Source organism: Microcaecilia unicolor, chromosome 1 (genome assembly GCF_901765095.1).
Source record: "Microcaecilia unicolor chromosome 1, aMicUni1.1, whole genome shotgun sequence".
Classification (NCBI taxonomy): domain Eukaryota; kingdom Metazoa; phylum Chordata; class Amphibia; order Gymnophiona; family Siphonopidae; genus Microcaecilia; species Microcaecilia unicolor.
Window position 1 is genome coordinate 83,992,601 of NC_044031.1, and position 17,576 is coordinate 84,010,176.

The following is a 17,576-nucleotide window of genomic DNA, read 5'->3' on the forward strand; positions in this document are numbered from 1 at the left end:
GGTGAGGAGTAAGTTGCAGTAGTCCAGGCGAGAGGTAATGAGAGCGTGGACGAGAGTTCGGGTGGTGTGTTCAGAGAGGAAAGGGCGAATTTTGCTGATGTTAAAGAGGAAGAAGCGACAGGTCTTGGCTATCTGCTGGATATGCGCAGAGAAGGAGAGAGATTGAAAATTCTGCAGGAAACAAAACACTTCTTGGAATCACTGTGGATTGAAATTCCATGTGTAAAGGGGAAAAGGAAAATGATAGGAGTGTACTACCGTCCGCCTGGCCAGGATGAACAGACGGATGCAGAAATGTGTTTTGTTTTTTTTTAATATTTGTTTTATTAACGATAACAATAACCACAATATACATCAAGGCTTTATTTAAATGTTAAAGGAAATTAGGGATGCAAACAAACTGGGCAACACAATAATAATGGGTGATTTCAATTACCCTGATATTGACTGGGTAAATGTAACATCGCGACATGCTAGGGAGGTAAAATTCCTTGATGAAATCAAGGACAGCTTTATGGAGCAGCTGGTAGGATGGGAGAGTTAGAATATATTGCACTAAATGAAAAATTAGATATAATAGGCATCACTGTGACCTGGTGGAAGGAGGCTAGCCAGTGGGACACTGTCATACCGGGGTACAAAATATACCGTAGTGATTGGGCGGACCGGACTTGTGGAGAGGTAGCATTGTATATTAATGAGAGCCTTGGCTCAGATAGATTACAAATTCAGCAGGACACAAATCACACCTTTGAATCATTGTGGGTTGAAATTCCATGTATAAAAGGGAAAAGGACGGTGATAGGAGTGAATTACCGTCTGCTCACAAGGATGAGCAGGTAGACGCAGAAATGATAAAAGAAATCAGAGACGCAAACAAAATGGGCAATGTGATAATAATGGGTGACTTCAATTATCCAAATATAGACTGGGTAAATGTAACATCAGGACACGCTACAGAGGTACAATTCCTTGATGAAATCAAGGACAGCTTTATGGAGCAGCTGGTGCAGGAGCCGACGAGAGAAGGAAAAATTCTAGACTTGGTCCTTAGTGGAGCGTATGATCTGGTGAGGAACGCTATGGTACTGGGGCCGCTTGATAACAGTGATCATAATATGATTAGTTTTGATATCAACCTTGAAGTAAGTATACACAGGAAGCGAATGATACATACCTGTAGCAGGTGTTCTCTGAGGACAGCAGGCTGATTGTTCTCACGACTGGGTGACGTCCACGGCAGCCCCCTCCAACCGGAAAAAAGTCTTGCAGGAGGTCCCGTGCGCGGGGCACACCCACAATGCATGCGCGGCCGTCATCCCGTCCGTGCATGACCGCTCTCGCTCAGTTCTCCGTTTTCCGCGCTGGGAGACTGCGTTGCGTCCCTCTCAGTGTCAGCCCTCGGAAACCGGTTAGCGGCCTCGTCCGCTTTTTCTTTGTTTAGTGGTGCTGTCCGCACCTTCTTTTCATTCGTCTCTTATAACTTTAAAAAAATAAAAAGTTTTCCTGCCTTTTCTTAGTTTTTTGGCCCTTAGTTCTTTTCGCCGCCGTCGCAGCCGTTCAAATTCATCCCTTGTGGCCATTTTTGCCGCCACCATCGACGATTTTGTCCTCGCCGCCACAATTTTTCCGTCAATGACATCGAAGATGCCCAGCGGCTTCAAAAAGTGTGGTCGGTGCGGCCGGCAGATCTCGCTTTCCGACACCCACGCTTGGTGCCTTCAGTGCCTCGGGCCTAAGCAAAATCCCAAGGCGTGCAACTTGCAAGAGAGCAGCCCCCACAGACAGTCCGCCCAATTGTTTGTTTCCTTTGACCCCAACAGAAAGGGGGTTGCTGTCGGGAAACGCACCATCTCCAATTGGCTAGCAGATTGCATTTCCTTCACTTACGCCCAGGCTGAGCTGACTCCTGAGGGTCATGTCACGGCTCATAGTGTTACAGCCATGGCGGCGTCAGTGGCCCACTTGAAGTCAGCCACTATTGAAGAGATTTGCAAGGCTGCGACATGGTCTTCAGTCCACACATTCACATCTCATTACTGCCTCCAGCAGGATACCCGACGTTATGGTACTGGGGCCGCTAGATAACAGTGATGATAATATGACCAGTTTTGATATCAACCTTGAAGTAACTATACACAGGAAGTCAAATACGTTAGCGTTTAACTTTAAAAAAGGAGACTGATAAAATCAGAAGAACGGTTAAAAAAAAAAAAAAACTTGGGGGGGGGGGGGGGCAAATGAGAGGGTAAAAACTGTACAACAGGCATGGACGCTGTTCAAAAATACCATCCTGGAGGCCCAGACCAAACATATTCCGCGAATTAGAAAAGAAAGACGGAACTCCAAAAGACAGCCAGCGTGGTTGAAAAGTGAAGTGAAGGAAGCTATTAGGGCTAAAAGAAACTCCTTCAGAAAATGGAAGAAGGAACCGTCTGAAAGTAACAACAGCATAAGGAGTGTCAAAGCAAATGCAAGGCGGAGATAAAGAAGGCCAAGAGGGATTACGAAAAAAAGATAGCATTAGAGGCAAAAAAAAACATAGCAAAATTTTTTTTGGTATATGAAAAGCAGGAAGCCGGCAAAAGAATCGGTTGGGCCGCTGGATGACCGAGGGGTAAAAGGGGCAATCAAGGAAGATAAAGACGTAGCGGAGAGATTGAATGAATTCTTTGCTTCGATCTTCACCGAGGAAGATTTGGGTGGGATACCGGTGTCGAAAATGGTATTTCAAGCGAGTCGGAGAAACTTACTGACTTCACAGTAAACCTGGAGGACGTAATGGGGCAGTTCAGCAAACTGAAGAGTAGCAAATCTCCTGGACCGGATGGTATTCACCTAGGGTACTGATAGTAGCTCCGCAAGCTCATTTTTCAGTTCTGTTAGTGATATGCAATTTATCCTTAAAATCAAGCGTGGTACCGGAAGATTGGAGGGTGGCCAATGTAACGCCAATTTTTAAAAAAGGTTCCAGGGGAGATCCGGGAAATTATAGACCGGTGAGTCTGATGTTGGTGCCGGGAAAAATGTTACAGGCTATTATCAAAAACAAAATTACAGAGCACATCCAAGGACATGGATTACTGAGACCAAGTCAGCACGGCTTTTGTGTGGGGAAATCTTTCCTGACCAATTTACTTCAATTCTTTGAAGGAGTAAACAAATATGTGGACAAAGGGGAGGCCGGTTGATATTGTGTATCTGGATTTTCAAAAGGCGTTTGACAAGGTACCTCATGAAAGGCTACAGAGGAAATTGGAGGGTCATGGGATAGGAGAAAATGTCCTATTGTGGATTAAAAACTGGTTGAAGTATAGGACACAGAGAGTGGGGTTAAATGGGCAGTATTCACAATGGAGAAGGGTAGTCAGTGGGGTTCCTCAGGGGTCTGTGCTAGGACTGCTGCTTTTTAATATATTTATAAATGATTTAGATATGGGAGTAACTAGCGAGGTAATTAAATTTGCTGATGACACAAAGTTAATCAAAGTCGTTAACTCGTGACAGGATTGTGAAAAATTACAGAAGGACCTTACGAGACTGGGCGGCTAAATGGCAGATGATGTTTAATGTGAGCAAGTGCAAGGTGATGCATGTGGGGGAAAAAAGAACCCGAATTATAGCTACGTCATGCAAGGTTCCACGTTAGGAATTACGGACCAAGAAAGGGATCAGGGTGTCGTCATCGATAATACACTGAAACCTTCTGCTCAGTGTGCTGCTGCGGCTAGGAAAGCGAATAGAATGTTGGGCATTATTAGGAAAGGAATGGAAAACAAAAATGAGGATGTTATAATGCCTTTGTATTGATCCATGGTGCAACCGCACCTCAAATATTGTGTTCAATTCTGGTCGCCGCATCTCAAAAAAGATATAGTGGAATTAGAAAAGGTGCAGAGAAGGGCGACGAAAATGATAAAGGGGATGGGACGACTTCCCTATAAGGAAAAGCTAAAGCGGCTAGGGCTCTTCAGCTTGGAGAAAAGGCGGCTGAGGGGAGATATGATAGAGGTCTATAAAATAATGAGTGGAGTTGAACAGGTAGATGTGAAGCGTCTGTTCACGCTTTCCAAAAATACTAGGACTAGGGGGGCATGTGATGAAGCTACAATGTAGTAAATTTTAAATGAATCGGAGAAACTTTTTCTTCACTCAACGTGTAATTAAACTCTGGAATTCATTGCCAGAGAATGTGGTAAAGGCGGTTAGCTTAGTGGAGTTTAAAAAGGGTTTGGACGGCTTCCTAAAGGAAAAGTCCATAGACCGTTATTAAATGGACTTGGGGAAAATCCACTATTTCTGGGGAAAATCCACTATTTCTGGGATAAGCAGTATAAAATGTTTTGTACATTTTTGGGATCTTGACGGGTATTTGTGACCTAGATTGGCCACTGCTGGAAACAGGATGCTGGGCTCAGGAAAATCCACTATTTCTGGGATAAGCAGTATAAAATGTTTTGTACATCTTTGGGATCTTGCCGGGTATTTGTGACCTGGATTGGCCATTGTTGGAAACAGGATGCTGGGCGCGATGGACCTTTGGTCTTTTCCAGTATGGCAATACTTATGTACTTTTGTTCATCAGCAAGAATTTTCTTACATAAGTACATAAGGAAGAAATGACTGCCGAAAGCCTAGATCGGACAGCACCCTGGATACTCCAAGATGCTGGATGGAAACAATGGACCTATAGTAAAGTCAAACACACCAACCTAAGGACTGAAACAGAGAAGCTATCCTGCAGAAAGTTTGCCGACATGCTTGATAGAGGCGAGCAAAGTAGCCAAGCTTCAAGATACGGCCTAACCTGACCTCCATCCCTGCAAAGAAAGGTTGTGAAAGGCCGAAGGCACGGTCAATAGACAATGTGCCCCAGGGAATGCCAAGCACAGGAAACAGCAGTGGGAATGTCAAAAGAAATAGTAAAGTATGATGGCCTTGATATTCATGGAGGCTAGAACTCTCCCCAGTAGACCAGAACTATAATGGTTCCCTTTTGACATGAAGAACGTTGAACACTTGGTTAAATCTATTAAGGATCCAACCCTAGGAGGAAGGAAACCCCCGTTCTTGAACTACAGAGGAAATGGAATAATTTCCTGGTCCCCAACTGCATCTGGGAACAAGCATTACTGTGCTTACACGAAGAAACACTGCAAGGTGGCCTGGATCACTGGAAATCGAACTGAAGCTTGTACGAAGATGCTGGTATGGACTGAGGCAAAGTGGTGAGTCCACTCCTCACATAGCCAGGCATCCTGCTATTAAAATGGGACCCCATCATGGGATGGTATGGGCAACACAGGCAGACTTTCTGAGGAAGCCAACATTGGAATAGGGAAAACAAAGTTATACTTGCTTGGGCCATAGCCCTAGGCAACCCGAAACAAAGACGGACAATCTGAATGTGCATCCTCTAGCAAGTTCCAAGATTCAATTGCCTAGGTCTACACGTACTCAAGAGGTTCTCGAGGCAAAGGTACTACTAAAAAAACGGTGTGCTAAATGTGACTAGAAGACGCACCAGCCACCCAACACCAAAACCAGACTTATCGTCTCACTGAGAAGGCTAAGAATTGGCCATGCACTGGAACTGGCTGGCATGGCTGTGCCTTGGAATCAATCAGCAAGGCAATGCTCTACAAAAAAGTAGGTCTGTAAAAGCAGCTGTCCAAAAATAAAAAAAAAGGTGTCAAAGTGCAACAGAAGCATAGAGGTGCCACTAAGACACTGGCAGCTGGAGCTGGCCTGCAATAGAGATGACCAGGAGTAGTGTGCAGCAACAGAGAGCACAGCTGATGCAGAAAACACATATAGCTATCCATTAGCAGAAAGCATAGGGATATATGGCCCAGCCATGCGATGCACAGTCTCTACGGCAAGCAACCTAGCAGAGATACACAAAATATACCCCATTATAAGTAGAGCAGAGCTCCACGGAATCCAATATTAACAAAAAACCAGCCTAGAGCCTATAACCTGCAGGGGGAAAGCCAGCCACCATTTAGATTAGAAATCTATTCTGCTGCTGAAAACACTGTACACACTGCAGCTGTGTTGGTACAGCAACAAGTAGATTATGAAGAAATCTCACTCCTAGGCCAGCGTATGCTGAATATATCTTAATCTTTCAGAATTATTGGAATAAAACAGGAAGCTTATTCCATGATGTTGGTGCTAGCCAATAGAAAGAACTTTCACATGTAACCCTCCCCATCGTGCCTTGGAAACTGATAAGATCTTTGCAGTACTATAGGAATTCACAGTATGACAAACACTGCCCCAATTTGGCATTCATATAGTGGAATCTCCAAAGGCAATATCACAAGACATGTTTAGAAAGTTGGGGTTTTTGCTTTTTTGTTTTGTTTTTTTTTTTGTTTTAATTGGTTGGTAGAGCCCAATGTAGCTGGAATAATGTCTGCATCTTTCTACCAAAGTGCCTTGGTCCAAGATGATATTTGTTATGAGAGAATCTCCTTTTCTCCAGCCATATACAGAATGATCATTTTGTACCAACACTTCTGTTAGAAACTAAAAGTTTTGTGCCGTTTTAAGCTTTTTAAGTAACTGCCCTCTGAACTACTGAGGGAGTATGAGCCTTCTCAAGGAAAGGCAGATAAGGAACACCAAAAAATGCCCATACAGAGGACTTAACCCTATGGCACACCACCCTGATGCTGTCAGCTGGGTCCCACGCCAGACCAGCATCCAGAGTGACCTCTTGCGCAGAAACAAAGCCTGCAAAGCCGAACACCCAGGAAAGGACAGAGTCCATCTAAATCTCGCCACTCCGGGAGCTAAAGAATCAGGGGCCTCAGTACCAGGAGTGCCATGTCCCAAAAAGGTTTCCCCCTCCCCCCCCCACAGACTCCTTTTGCTGATTATATGGGAACAGCAGGAACTGACCACACAAGCAGGGGGATGATCAGAAGCAAATGCCGGCGCTAAAGGCTGTTAGCGCCATACTAGTGCCAGCGTTTGCTACCACCCCATGATCAAAGCCCTTGAGCGCATGAAAACGCACTCGAGGGCTCTGAACGCAACTAGCATGCAAATGCATGCTAAACAGGGCTAACCTATTCATCCCCAATGATCAGCGGCCAGCACACCAAAGATTGGGTTGCTGGCCGCGGCAAACCCTACGCCAGCTCCGAGCTGGCATTAGGGTTTGCAGGTCATTGGGGAGGAGTGGTGAGACCTGTCCAGCATGCATTTGCATGCTGGCAGACCCCCATTCCCCCCAACAGCAAACCTGCCAGCGACAGGGGGCTGGAGGTCTGGCGGACCTATGGTCCCCCTGACGATCCACCCCAGGTTCAGGGAGGGTTAATTCCCCTCAACAAACAGTCCCTGGTGGCCTAGTGGGCGAGCAACCAACCCCCACCCCACCCCCCAGCAACAGGGGGGGGGGGGGGCTGGAGGTCTGCTGGAGTGCTGGTCCCCCCCCCCCCCCAAGGTTCAGGGAGGGCTGGAGATCCGGTGGGTTTCCAGCCCCCCCCCCCCAGTCCCCCCAGCAAGGGGTCCCTGGTGGTCCAGTCCCCCCTACCCCTCTACCTTGTGCGTTGGAGGGAGGGTAGCCTGCCTCCCTCCCTTCTCTTTCTGCGATGCTGCAAAATGGCAGCGCCCAGCCCTGCCCAGTGTATCCTGGGAGCACTGGGCAGGGCTATACACCATATAAGGGAGATTATATGTTGTATAGCCCCCACCCCCACAAACCCACTGGATCTCCAACCCTCCCTGAACCTTGGGGGGGGGGGGGGGGAACCAGCAGTCCAGCAAACCTCCAGCCCCCCTGTTGCAGGGGGTGGGGTTGTTTGGTCACCCACTAGGCCACCAGGGACTGTTTGTTGAGGGGAATTAGGGGGGCTGGAGATCTCCCTGAACCTTGGGGGATCGTCGGGGGGGCCAGAGGTTCACCGCACCTCCAGCCCCTGTTGCTCAGGGCAGGCGTAGTTGGGGCCTGGTGGTCCCATGGACCTCCAAACCCTATGTTTGATAGGTTTGGGCTTTTGACAGCCCAGACCTGTCAAACAAGTGCGGGAAAATTATACTGATGCTCAGGCACAATTCTCCCACACTTCTACCCTTCAGGCACAATTCTCCCACACTTCTGAGATAATTGAATGCTTAAATTTGCATGCAATTATCTCTGATCATCAGTGTGGTAAAGCTGTTTGGAATAGCGCGGGGCTTTTGATCATCTGCTTGAAGGGTAGATGCACCGACAGCCATTATAACCAGAAGATCTAAGGAGAAACTGAATTCTCACCTGAAAGGAACTGCAAACACCTCCACTTTGACTAGTTGTGGTTTCCACATCCCCCAACTTCACAAGGCTGTACAAGACTTGCACTTTTGGTGTGAAACAGCAAAGGATATTGAGGAGGATGCAAAGCCAGAGAGAGACCTAGGAACGGCCCAGACTAACTAGCTTCGGATGCTCAAAACAGCAGCAAAGACATGAAGCCCCAGACAACCAGAATTAATTCCCTAGAAAAGGGTTTCTGAGGGACTCCACGCACAGAGACTCTAGGAGGAGCAGAAACAGGGAGCCACACAATCAAAGCAGAGGCTGGCAGACCAGCAAAAAAGCAACGGGATTCAAACCACGCTGCTTTAAAATGGCCACAGGAGGCACAGCCACTTGAGCATGCAGAGGAGGAACATAGTCATGATGTCCCCATGCGGGAAAGGAACCGCTCGTCAGGAAAAAACAAAAAACGGACATATCCAATGAGGCTGAATCAGCACACCACCCTGACGCCGACCCTGCTCTCTGCAGCGACAGCAGCGTAGAAAAAGTGTGGCAGCACATTTTAAAAGCAAAAGTAAAACTGCTAATACCAGCATCGCTATAGAATGGACAAGATACAATCACCCAGACATATAATCTGGCACAGAGTGGTTCACCCTGCCAATCACAGTGGTGTTTGAAGCAGGACTTACACCCCCCTCGAAGCAGAGCCCACAAGCACTGGAGAAGTGCCACTTTCCCCAGAAGCTGCTTTGGAGGAAGGGCTAGAGGGGGTTAAGGGTGAAGCAATGACATGTAGTGACCAGGTATACCTCCTAAAGCAAGCACCCCTCAGCCAGGGCACCCCAAAGCTACTTGGAACTAGGAAACCTAGAATAGAAGCTGCCTGCAGATGAAACCAGGAGCTTGTAAAACCCGTCCATCCACCTGCTGGAGGAGAGAATACTGACTAGTCGAGGAACATTCCATCTTATAAGCACTGTAGTTAAGCGTTCTCCATCTCTATCCGCTGGTAGATGGATACAACCTACAAGTATCTGGATTATTTGCTGCTGATGCTAAGGAAAGAGATCCTCCTGATCTGGGGCCGAAATCTGCAAGGCTGAAGTTATGGAATCAATAAGGGAACTGAGCTCTTTCTTCCTGAATAGTCTTACTACCAGGGACTCCTCTAAGAACAGGTCTACGGCCTCTATAAAGAGCTCCTCGCAAGAAAATACCTCCAGTGTATCTTCCTCTGAGTTCCACTGGTCTTACGGGAGGGGTCGAAGTGCGACAAACTTGATCCCCCAAACTTTTCCCATCCCTTCTGAGCCCCCTAACTGGAAGAGTTGGGAACATCAAGGGCCCCACCAGCAGGGTAAGAAGGCCCTTCATTGGAGTTAGTCCCTCCTTCAAAATCCTGTGAACATATTCAGGCCCCAGGGCACTTCCTTTGCAGATCACGAGGAGGAAGCCTCATCCATGCGCAAGGGGCCTTCTACAAGCACCTCTTCACATTACTGGGGTCAGTGCTCTTACTTCCTGCACTCTGGCAGGCTGGCACCATGACGGCTGCTGTTCCTGACAAAGCCAAGAGTTCAGTGGTTGCCAGACCAAACACAGGGTCAGGAATCTGAAGTCAGATCCCCTGCAGAGGTATCCACTAAATCTGAAAGAGCAGAGACATTTCCTCATCACAAATGGGGCAAAAGGAACAGGCTGCACTAAGCCACTGGCACCTACTTGCCCTGCACTCTCTCCCTACCAGCACAGTACACCACATGGTAACCACCGCATACCTCTCCCTCAAAGCGCTCCTGGACTCGCACTCACCCCAACAGAACCAGTGTCAGCTCTCTTCACCAGGGCTCTTGCTGCAATCTCTGCCAATCCTACATAAGGCTGTTAGCTACTCTGTGCTTTTTTATTTTTGAATAATTTTATTACCCCAGCAAAGGCTGAGGGAATAAAGTAAGCCAGATACAACTACAGATTTTATTTTTCTGTCTAAGACTCTGTACTAGGGAACCTGAGCAAAGGGAGGAAACTGACAACCCCTCCACCAACTGGGGACCCACCAGAACCATCATCAGTTTGCCTCTCTTGAACTGAAGCCCGTGGACCAAGCTCAGGGATATGGAGTTCCAAAACCTCCTAGATCGACCAGGGTATGGACAGAGGCCCAGACCCCAGGAACCAAGGCCTCCAAAACTCAACCTTGAGAGATGAAGGCTAAGAAGTATGCCCCTGAGATTCAGGTCTACAGACACTAACCTACTGCACTAGTCCAACCTATACCATATGATGGAGGTAGAGAGATACTGAGGAATTTCAGCCTACATCTGCTATTATACCAGTAATGTCATTGGAGTAGTCCAGTATCTGTACTTCTACTGCTGGGAAGGAACACAACTCTGATATGGGCAAGTCTAGCCAGATGAAAAGGAAAAGTAATGTGTGTTTGGCACAAACTAAAAATCAGTTATCACAATTTACTTACATCTCAGCACGTCAACAATCAAGTTCATATCAGTACTGAGCTTCTTAACATGGTCGAGGTTTGCTACTGTCAATATTGGCACATATTGATCACTGTCCATCTGAGATATAAGATACATATCACTGGCGAGATTCTCTCTGTTGAAGGAGGAAAGAAAACGGATATTCATTATTCTAGTAAACAAACTAACATAACACACATGAATATCCATTCCTAAATCTTAAATATATGTACGATAGAGAATCCACTATATCCAATATGCAGCACTTAAGCTTTAATAGTAAAATGCAAGCATTTATAAAAAGAAATACCTTTGTTTTGACCTTTCAGCAGAATATATCATTTAACATTTCAGCTTTTTCTGTAACATCACTTCCTTACATTTATTAAGTAGAGAGGTGTGGTAGCCGTGTTAGTCCACTCTTAAAGGTTATCAATAGGAATCAAACAAAATAAAACATGGAAAAGAAAATAAGATGATACCTTTTTTATTGGACATAACTTAATACATTTCTTGATTAGCTTTCGAAGGTTGCCCTTCTTCGTCAGATCGGAAATAAACAGGACTTAAGGATCTGGGTTTTCTAACCCATTATAAACCATAAAGCTGTATTTCTCTGTTTATTTCTCTGTTTATTACCCTCCTCTCACCTACCAACACCCATCCTGTTAGAATATCAATGAAATGCTTTGATGTCCCCATGCATACCCCCACCCTCCCACTCTGTCAGACTGTCAAAGTAATGCTTTGATGTTTCTCTTATATATACTATTTGCTACCACATTTGCTTATTTCCGATCTGACAAAGAAGGACAACCTTCAAAAGCTAATCAAGAAATGTATTAGGTTATGTCCAATAAAAAAGGTATCATCTTATTTTCTTTTCCATGTTTTATTTTGTTTGATTTCTATTGATTACATTTATTAAAAGCCCTTTTACTCTGTCTGGCCCGTTTCTTTTTACTCTGCATAAAAATTAAGCAAAGTATCTGTTACAATTAACTCTGAGGTATCACAAATACTGTTAGAAGAGAAAGATTATTCTGATCCTATTAGTGGGACGTTCATGGTACTTTCTAACAATTTTCAAAGTTAAAAATTTGCAAGAAAACTACTTGCACACATATCTACTCTCGCGCGACGGGCGGGAAGTAGATGGCTGCGCGCTCAAAGGCTCTAGCAAACTTCTGATGCTAGGAAGATTTTCCGGTCATCGGGGGCTGCTGTGGACGTCACCCATCAGTAAGAACAAGCAGCCTGCTTGTCCTCGGAGAAATGGAAGTTCATCAACAACCTCGTGCCTGGGAACCATCTCTCAAAGCAGGAACCATTAGGCATATAGAGGTACTAACTATGCACCTAGATTTTCATGCACACAGGGAGGATAATTTTCTAAAAGCCATTTCAATAAGTAAAATACTTACAGTCGTTAAGATAGCTTAGAAAATTACTCTTTACTTCATTTATTTTTTAGAGCTTAGTATCCAATATAATAATTTCCACCTCCGTTCTGAAGCTGACTCCCGTGGCACTGAAGGGTTCGTAGGTGGTTCGTGCTGCCTGTAACCATCTGTCTCACTGTCCCGCCCTCGCGTCATAACGTTATGACGTCGATGGCTGAAGACTGAGGGGGAAGGGGACACAGCATAGTTGCCAGGCAGAGTTTCAGGGTCCCTCCCTCCCTCCGTGTTTCAGGCTCCCTCCCTCCCTCCCAGTTCCAGGGTCGTCGTCCCTCCCTTCCTCCCTCCGTCCGAGTTTCAGGCTCCCTCCCTCCAATGTTTAAAAGTCATCTTCACTTACCAAGTCAGGGTTACGGCGGCTGGCAGCAGAGGTAAAACACATGCAGCCTCGGCCCTTTTCTCTCTCTCAGCTGTGGTTCCGTCCTCATTTCCTGTTTCCGCAAGGGCGGGACCACAGCTGAGAAAGAAAGAGGCCAAGCCTGCACGTGTTTTACCGCTGCTGCTGCCCGCCGCCGTAACCCTGACTTGGTAAGTGAAGATGACTTTTAAAAACCGGGAGGGAGGGACCTTGGAACTCGGAAGGGAGGGGAAGGAGGGGGACGGACGACCCTGGAACTCGGAAGGGAGGGAGGGGGACGACCCTGGAACTCGGAGGGGGGATGACCCTGGAACTCTGACGGGAGGGAGGGAGGAGGGGACGATGACCCTGGAACTCGGGAGGGAGGGGGGACGACGACCCTGGAACCCGGAACTGGTCAGCGGCTGTGCAACCCCGCCGGTTCCTGAAGTCCTGGTGGCCGCCTGCAGCTGGGGGCTCAACTCCCGGTGAACGGTGGTCGCTTCCCAGGTGAAGCAAGGGGTTGTCTGGCTGCCTGACCGAGTGCGGTGTCACTCCATCTCTGCCGTGCTCAGTCGGGGCACAGAGGCTCACCTCTACCGGGTCATAACTTTAAATATCAATTCTATAAGTATGGCAATAAGAAAGGCCAGCTCCTTGCCAGATTGGTACAGCACAAGCAGGGCATGCAGAGGATTCTCTTGCTTCATCAACCATCGGGACAGGTGGTGCATACAGATAACGATATTCAGCAGGTCTTTCATAGCTATTATGCCCAACTGTACGAGTCAGATCCTCATGCTACTTTGGATCCTAATACTTATTTAGGCAGCCTAGATTTGCAGAAACTTTCAGAGGCACAGACAGCATCTCTGAATAGACCAATCGATCCCGAAGAAATACACTGGGTGGTGGGGAGAAGCGCGCTTTGCAAAGCACCAGGCCCTGATGGATTTAGAGTGGAGTTTTATAAACTCTTAGTAGCAGACATTAAAGATCCATTAGCAGCCTTCTTTAATGCCTCCCTTGAAAACTGTAGTTTGCCCTCATTTTTACGCATAGCAGATATCATGGTCTTTCTTAAACCTGGGAAAGACCCTGTCAATCCAGTATCATACAGATCCATATCTTTAATTAGCTATGAGGCAAAATTATTTGCAACGATCTTAGCAAATCGCTTGGCTGGGGTATTGCCATCTGTCATAGCAGACCCTCAGATGGGATTCATCAAAGGGAGACAAGTGGTGAAAAACATTAGGACTATTTTAGCATCTTTGGAGTGGGTACGCAATATAAATCAGGACTCATTACTGATCAGCTTTGATGCTGAAAAAGCATTTGACAGTCAATTGGGAGCTTTTATTTGGAGTGATGCATACTTATGGCATTGAGGGACTTTTCGAATGAGCAATACACACCTTAAACAGGGATCCTACAGCCAGCGTACTGGTGAATGGCATATACTCAACACCTACTACTAAACATTTCTAGAGCGCTACTAGGGTTACGTAGCGCTGTACAGTTTAACAAAAAGGACAGTCCCTGCTCAAAAGAGCTTACAATCTAATGGGCGAAATGTCGAGTTGGGGCAGTCTAGATTTCCTGAATAGAAGTATGGTGGTTAGGTGCCGAAGGCGACATTGAAGAGGTGGGCTTTGAGCAAGGCTTTGAAGATGGGCAGGGAGGGGGCCTGGCGTATGGGCTCAGGGAGTTTATTCCAGGCATGGGGTGAGGCGAGGCAGAAAGGGCGGAGCCTGGAGTTGGCGGTCAAGGATACTGAAAGTAGGGATTTGTCTTGAGAGCGGAGGTTACGGGAACGTACGTAAGGGGAGATGAGGGTAGAGAGGTAAGGAGGGGCTGCAGATCGAGTGCATTTGTAGGTTATTATTAAATTTGTTTATTAATTTTAAACATTACAACAAGAAAATACTTGTTATTGAAATACAGCCATGATTCATAAGAGGAAATTAAACAACATTTAAGGAAATATCGTACAATTATACAGATATACAAATCGTATTCTATCAAATTCCTATAACAAATTTTTTTGCTTCATTAGACCACATTAAGGTGAGAGAGGGGTCGGTGGAATTTAGAGAGGATATAAAACAAGTATTTATTAACAAAATTAGGAAAAAAAAAAAAAAAAAAAAAAGATAGTGGCTTAACATTCCCACGTTATATTTATATCGTTACTGCTGCCTTGAATCAAGAAATGATTTAAGGTGTTCAGGTGAATAAAAGGTGTATTTAATCTGACCCAATTTAACAATGCATTTACATGGAAATGCCAAGAAGAAGTTCCCTCCTATATCAGATGTTTTTATTTTAACGCAAGGAAAGCTTTCCTTCTTTGTTGGGTAGATTTCGCTACATCAGGGAAAATCTGAACCTTAATTCCCCCAAAACAGGTTTTCAGAGTGCATTTGTAGGTTAATAGGAGAAGCTTGAACTGTATGCGGTACCTGATCGGACGCAAGTGAAGTGACCTGAGGAGAGGAGTGATACGAGTATATCGGTCCAGGCGGAAGATAAGGCGTGCAGCAGAGTTCTGAATGGACTGAAGGGGGGATAGATGGCAAAGTGGGAGGCCGGTGAGGAGTAGGTTGCAGTAGTCAAGGTGAGAGGTAATGAGAGAGTGGATGAGAGTTTGGGTGGTGTGCTCAGAGAGGAAAGGGCGAATTTTGCTAATGTTATAGAGGAAGAAGCGACAGGTCTTGGCTATCTGCTGGATATGCGCAGAGAAGGAGAGGGAGGAGTCGAAGATGACTCCGAGGTTGCGGGCAGATGAGACGGGGACGATGAGGGTGTTATCAACTGAGATAGAGAGTGGAGGGAGAGGAGAAGTGGGTTTGGGAGGGAAGACAATAAGCTCAGTCTTGACCATGTTCAGTTTCAAGTGGCGGTTGGACATCCAGGCAGCAATGTCGGATAAGCAGGCCGATACTTTGGCCTGGGTTTCCGCAGTGATGTCTGGTGTGGAGAGATAAAGCTGGGTGTCATCAGCATAAAGATGATATTGGAAACCATGAGAGGAGATTAGGGAGCCCAGGGAAGAGGTGTAGATTGAAAAAAGAAGGGGTCCAAGGACAGGGTTTCGACCTTAGACGGGGAACTCGTCATGGCTGCCCTTTATTCCATTATTTGCCTTATCATTAGACCCATTAATTAAGGAGATTATTGGGAACCCACAAATCACTGGAGTTACAATGGGGGCATATAACTTTAAAATAAGCTTTTGCTGATTATCTTCTGGTACATTTAGCCTCCCCAGCCCAGTCCTTACCAGTGCTGCTAGAAAACTTTGCTGAATATAGGTCCTTCTCAGGATTTAAGCTAAATATGCAAAAGTCAGAGGGCTTGCCTACCAACCCAGAACTTAAGACACCGATGGCTGGGAGGAGTTTCCTCTGAAGTGGGCTATGAGGAATTTACATACTTGGGTATAATATTAACTGCTGATCCTAGATCTTTATATAAGAGCAATATGGAATGGCTCCTGCAGTATACTAGACTACAGCTGACTCATTGGCATAACTTACCTTTGTCGCTATGTAGCAAAATAAGCCTTTATGGTATGATCATATTCCCCCTGTGGTTGTATGTACTCTCATAGATACATCAAAAACATTGGATATCTACATAAGACAATGGGATAGAATAGGTTTAAGGGGGAAAAGCCTCATATAAACGTTGGAACCCTCCGTTGTTAATATGATAATCAACTTCAGGGAGGTCAACACATTCATCATAGGCTGTAAAAACCTCCTATTTATACTTTAACTAACTCTTGAAAAAGCTGTTAGTTCAAATATAAGAAAACACTTATCTTGCAGGTCACCCAGTAACCACGGCTCAACTTTGGCCAAGGTTTCGATTCCTGCATCAGGGGTCCGCGGTATTCAAAAACTGGGATTTTCAGAATCGGAAAACATTCCTTATGCTGCTATGTATTTTACAACGAGATATTAAATTACTTAGGATGCTTCTCGCACATTTTTGCTGGGGAGGTAAAAATCCTAAACTCAAATTGGAGCAGCGATATGGTGGATGAAATTGGGAGGCTTGGGGCTACCTAATATAAGCTTATATAACTGGGCGTGTTTGCTTAGACACATGGCGGACTGGGTAATGGGATCCAAGGATTATACAACTTGGGGACTGGAACGAAACCTATTGCGACCATATCACCCACACTTTCTGTTGCATGTAGCAAGTAATGTTCCTAAACAATGGCAGAGGCATATCCTTTTACATTCTGTGAGACTCACCTGCCATTATTTGCTTACAGTGCTGCATGAGAATTCTTATTGTATGGACATGATACCCCTACCCCTTTATAGGAAACTCAGACTTTGGCCCTAGACTGCAGAAGGGGATTTTTCCACCACTGGGCATGGAAAGGGGTGGTCTATTTGGCAGATCTTTTGCAAGACACTGGGGAAGTGAAAACTTGGGAGATGTTGCGACTTAACGTGGGAGGAAGTCATTTGGATCTTTTTGCATATTTACAAGCCTTAACCCTAAGTTACTCATCTCAGACATCATAATTGTTCCAGGGGGCTGTACTGGCTCTCAGAGCAATTCTTTCTTCTCTCGGGCAGTGCGCAGACTACAGTCTCTAACTTATGTAAAGCAATAACAATAGCGTCCCCACATTAAGACTCAAGCCGATTTGGCCCAGAAATGGACAACAGATATGGGGATGGAGATTCGACAGGGGGATATTCAACAATTTTTACAGATGAGAAAAATGGTGAAAAAAAGACTGAAAGGAGCAGCTCGCAGAGTAAAAAACTTGCATCAGGCGTGGATGCTGTTTAAAAACACCATCCTGGAGGTTCAGGACAAATATATTCCACGTATTAGAAAAAAGGGAAAAAAGACTAAACGTCAGCCGGCGTGGCTAAACAGTAAGATAAAGGAAATCATTAGAGCCAAAAAACAATCCTTCAGAAAGTGGAGAAGAGAACCAACTGAAAGTAACAGGATAGATCATAAGGAATGCCAAGCCAAATGCAAAGCGGAGATAAGGAGGG

General features: G+C 45.7%; 1 protein-coding gene across 1 annotated transcript in view; it reads right to left on the reverse strand.

Annotated features, from left to right (window-relative positions):
• Positions 1-17,576, reverse strand: part of LOC115467117 (la-related protein 4B-like) — a 361,916-nt gene that overhangs the window by 248,196 nt on the left and 96,144 nt on the right. The window contains exon 6 of the mRNA XM_030198824.1: positions 10,740-10,876. Within this exon, the coding sequence (XP_030054684.1) occupies positions 10,740-10,876 (137 nt within the window). The remainder of the gene's footprint in view (positions 1-10,739; positions 10,877-17,576) is intronic.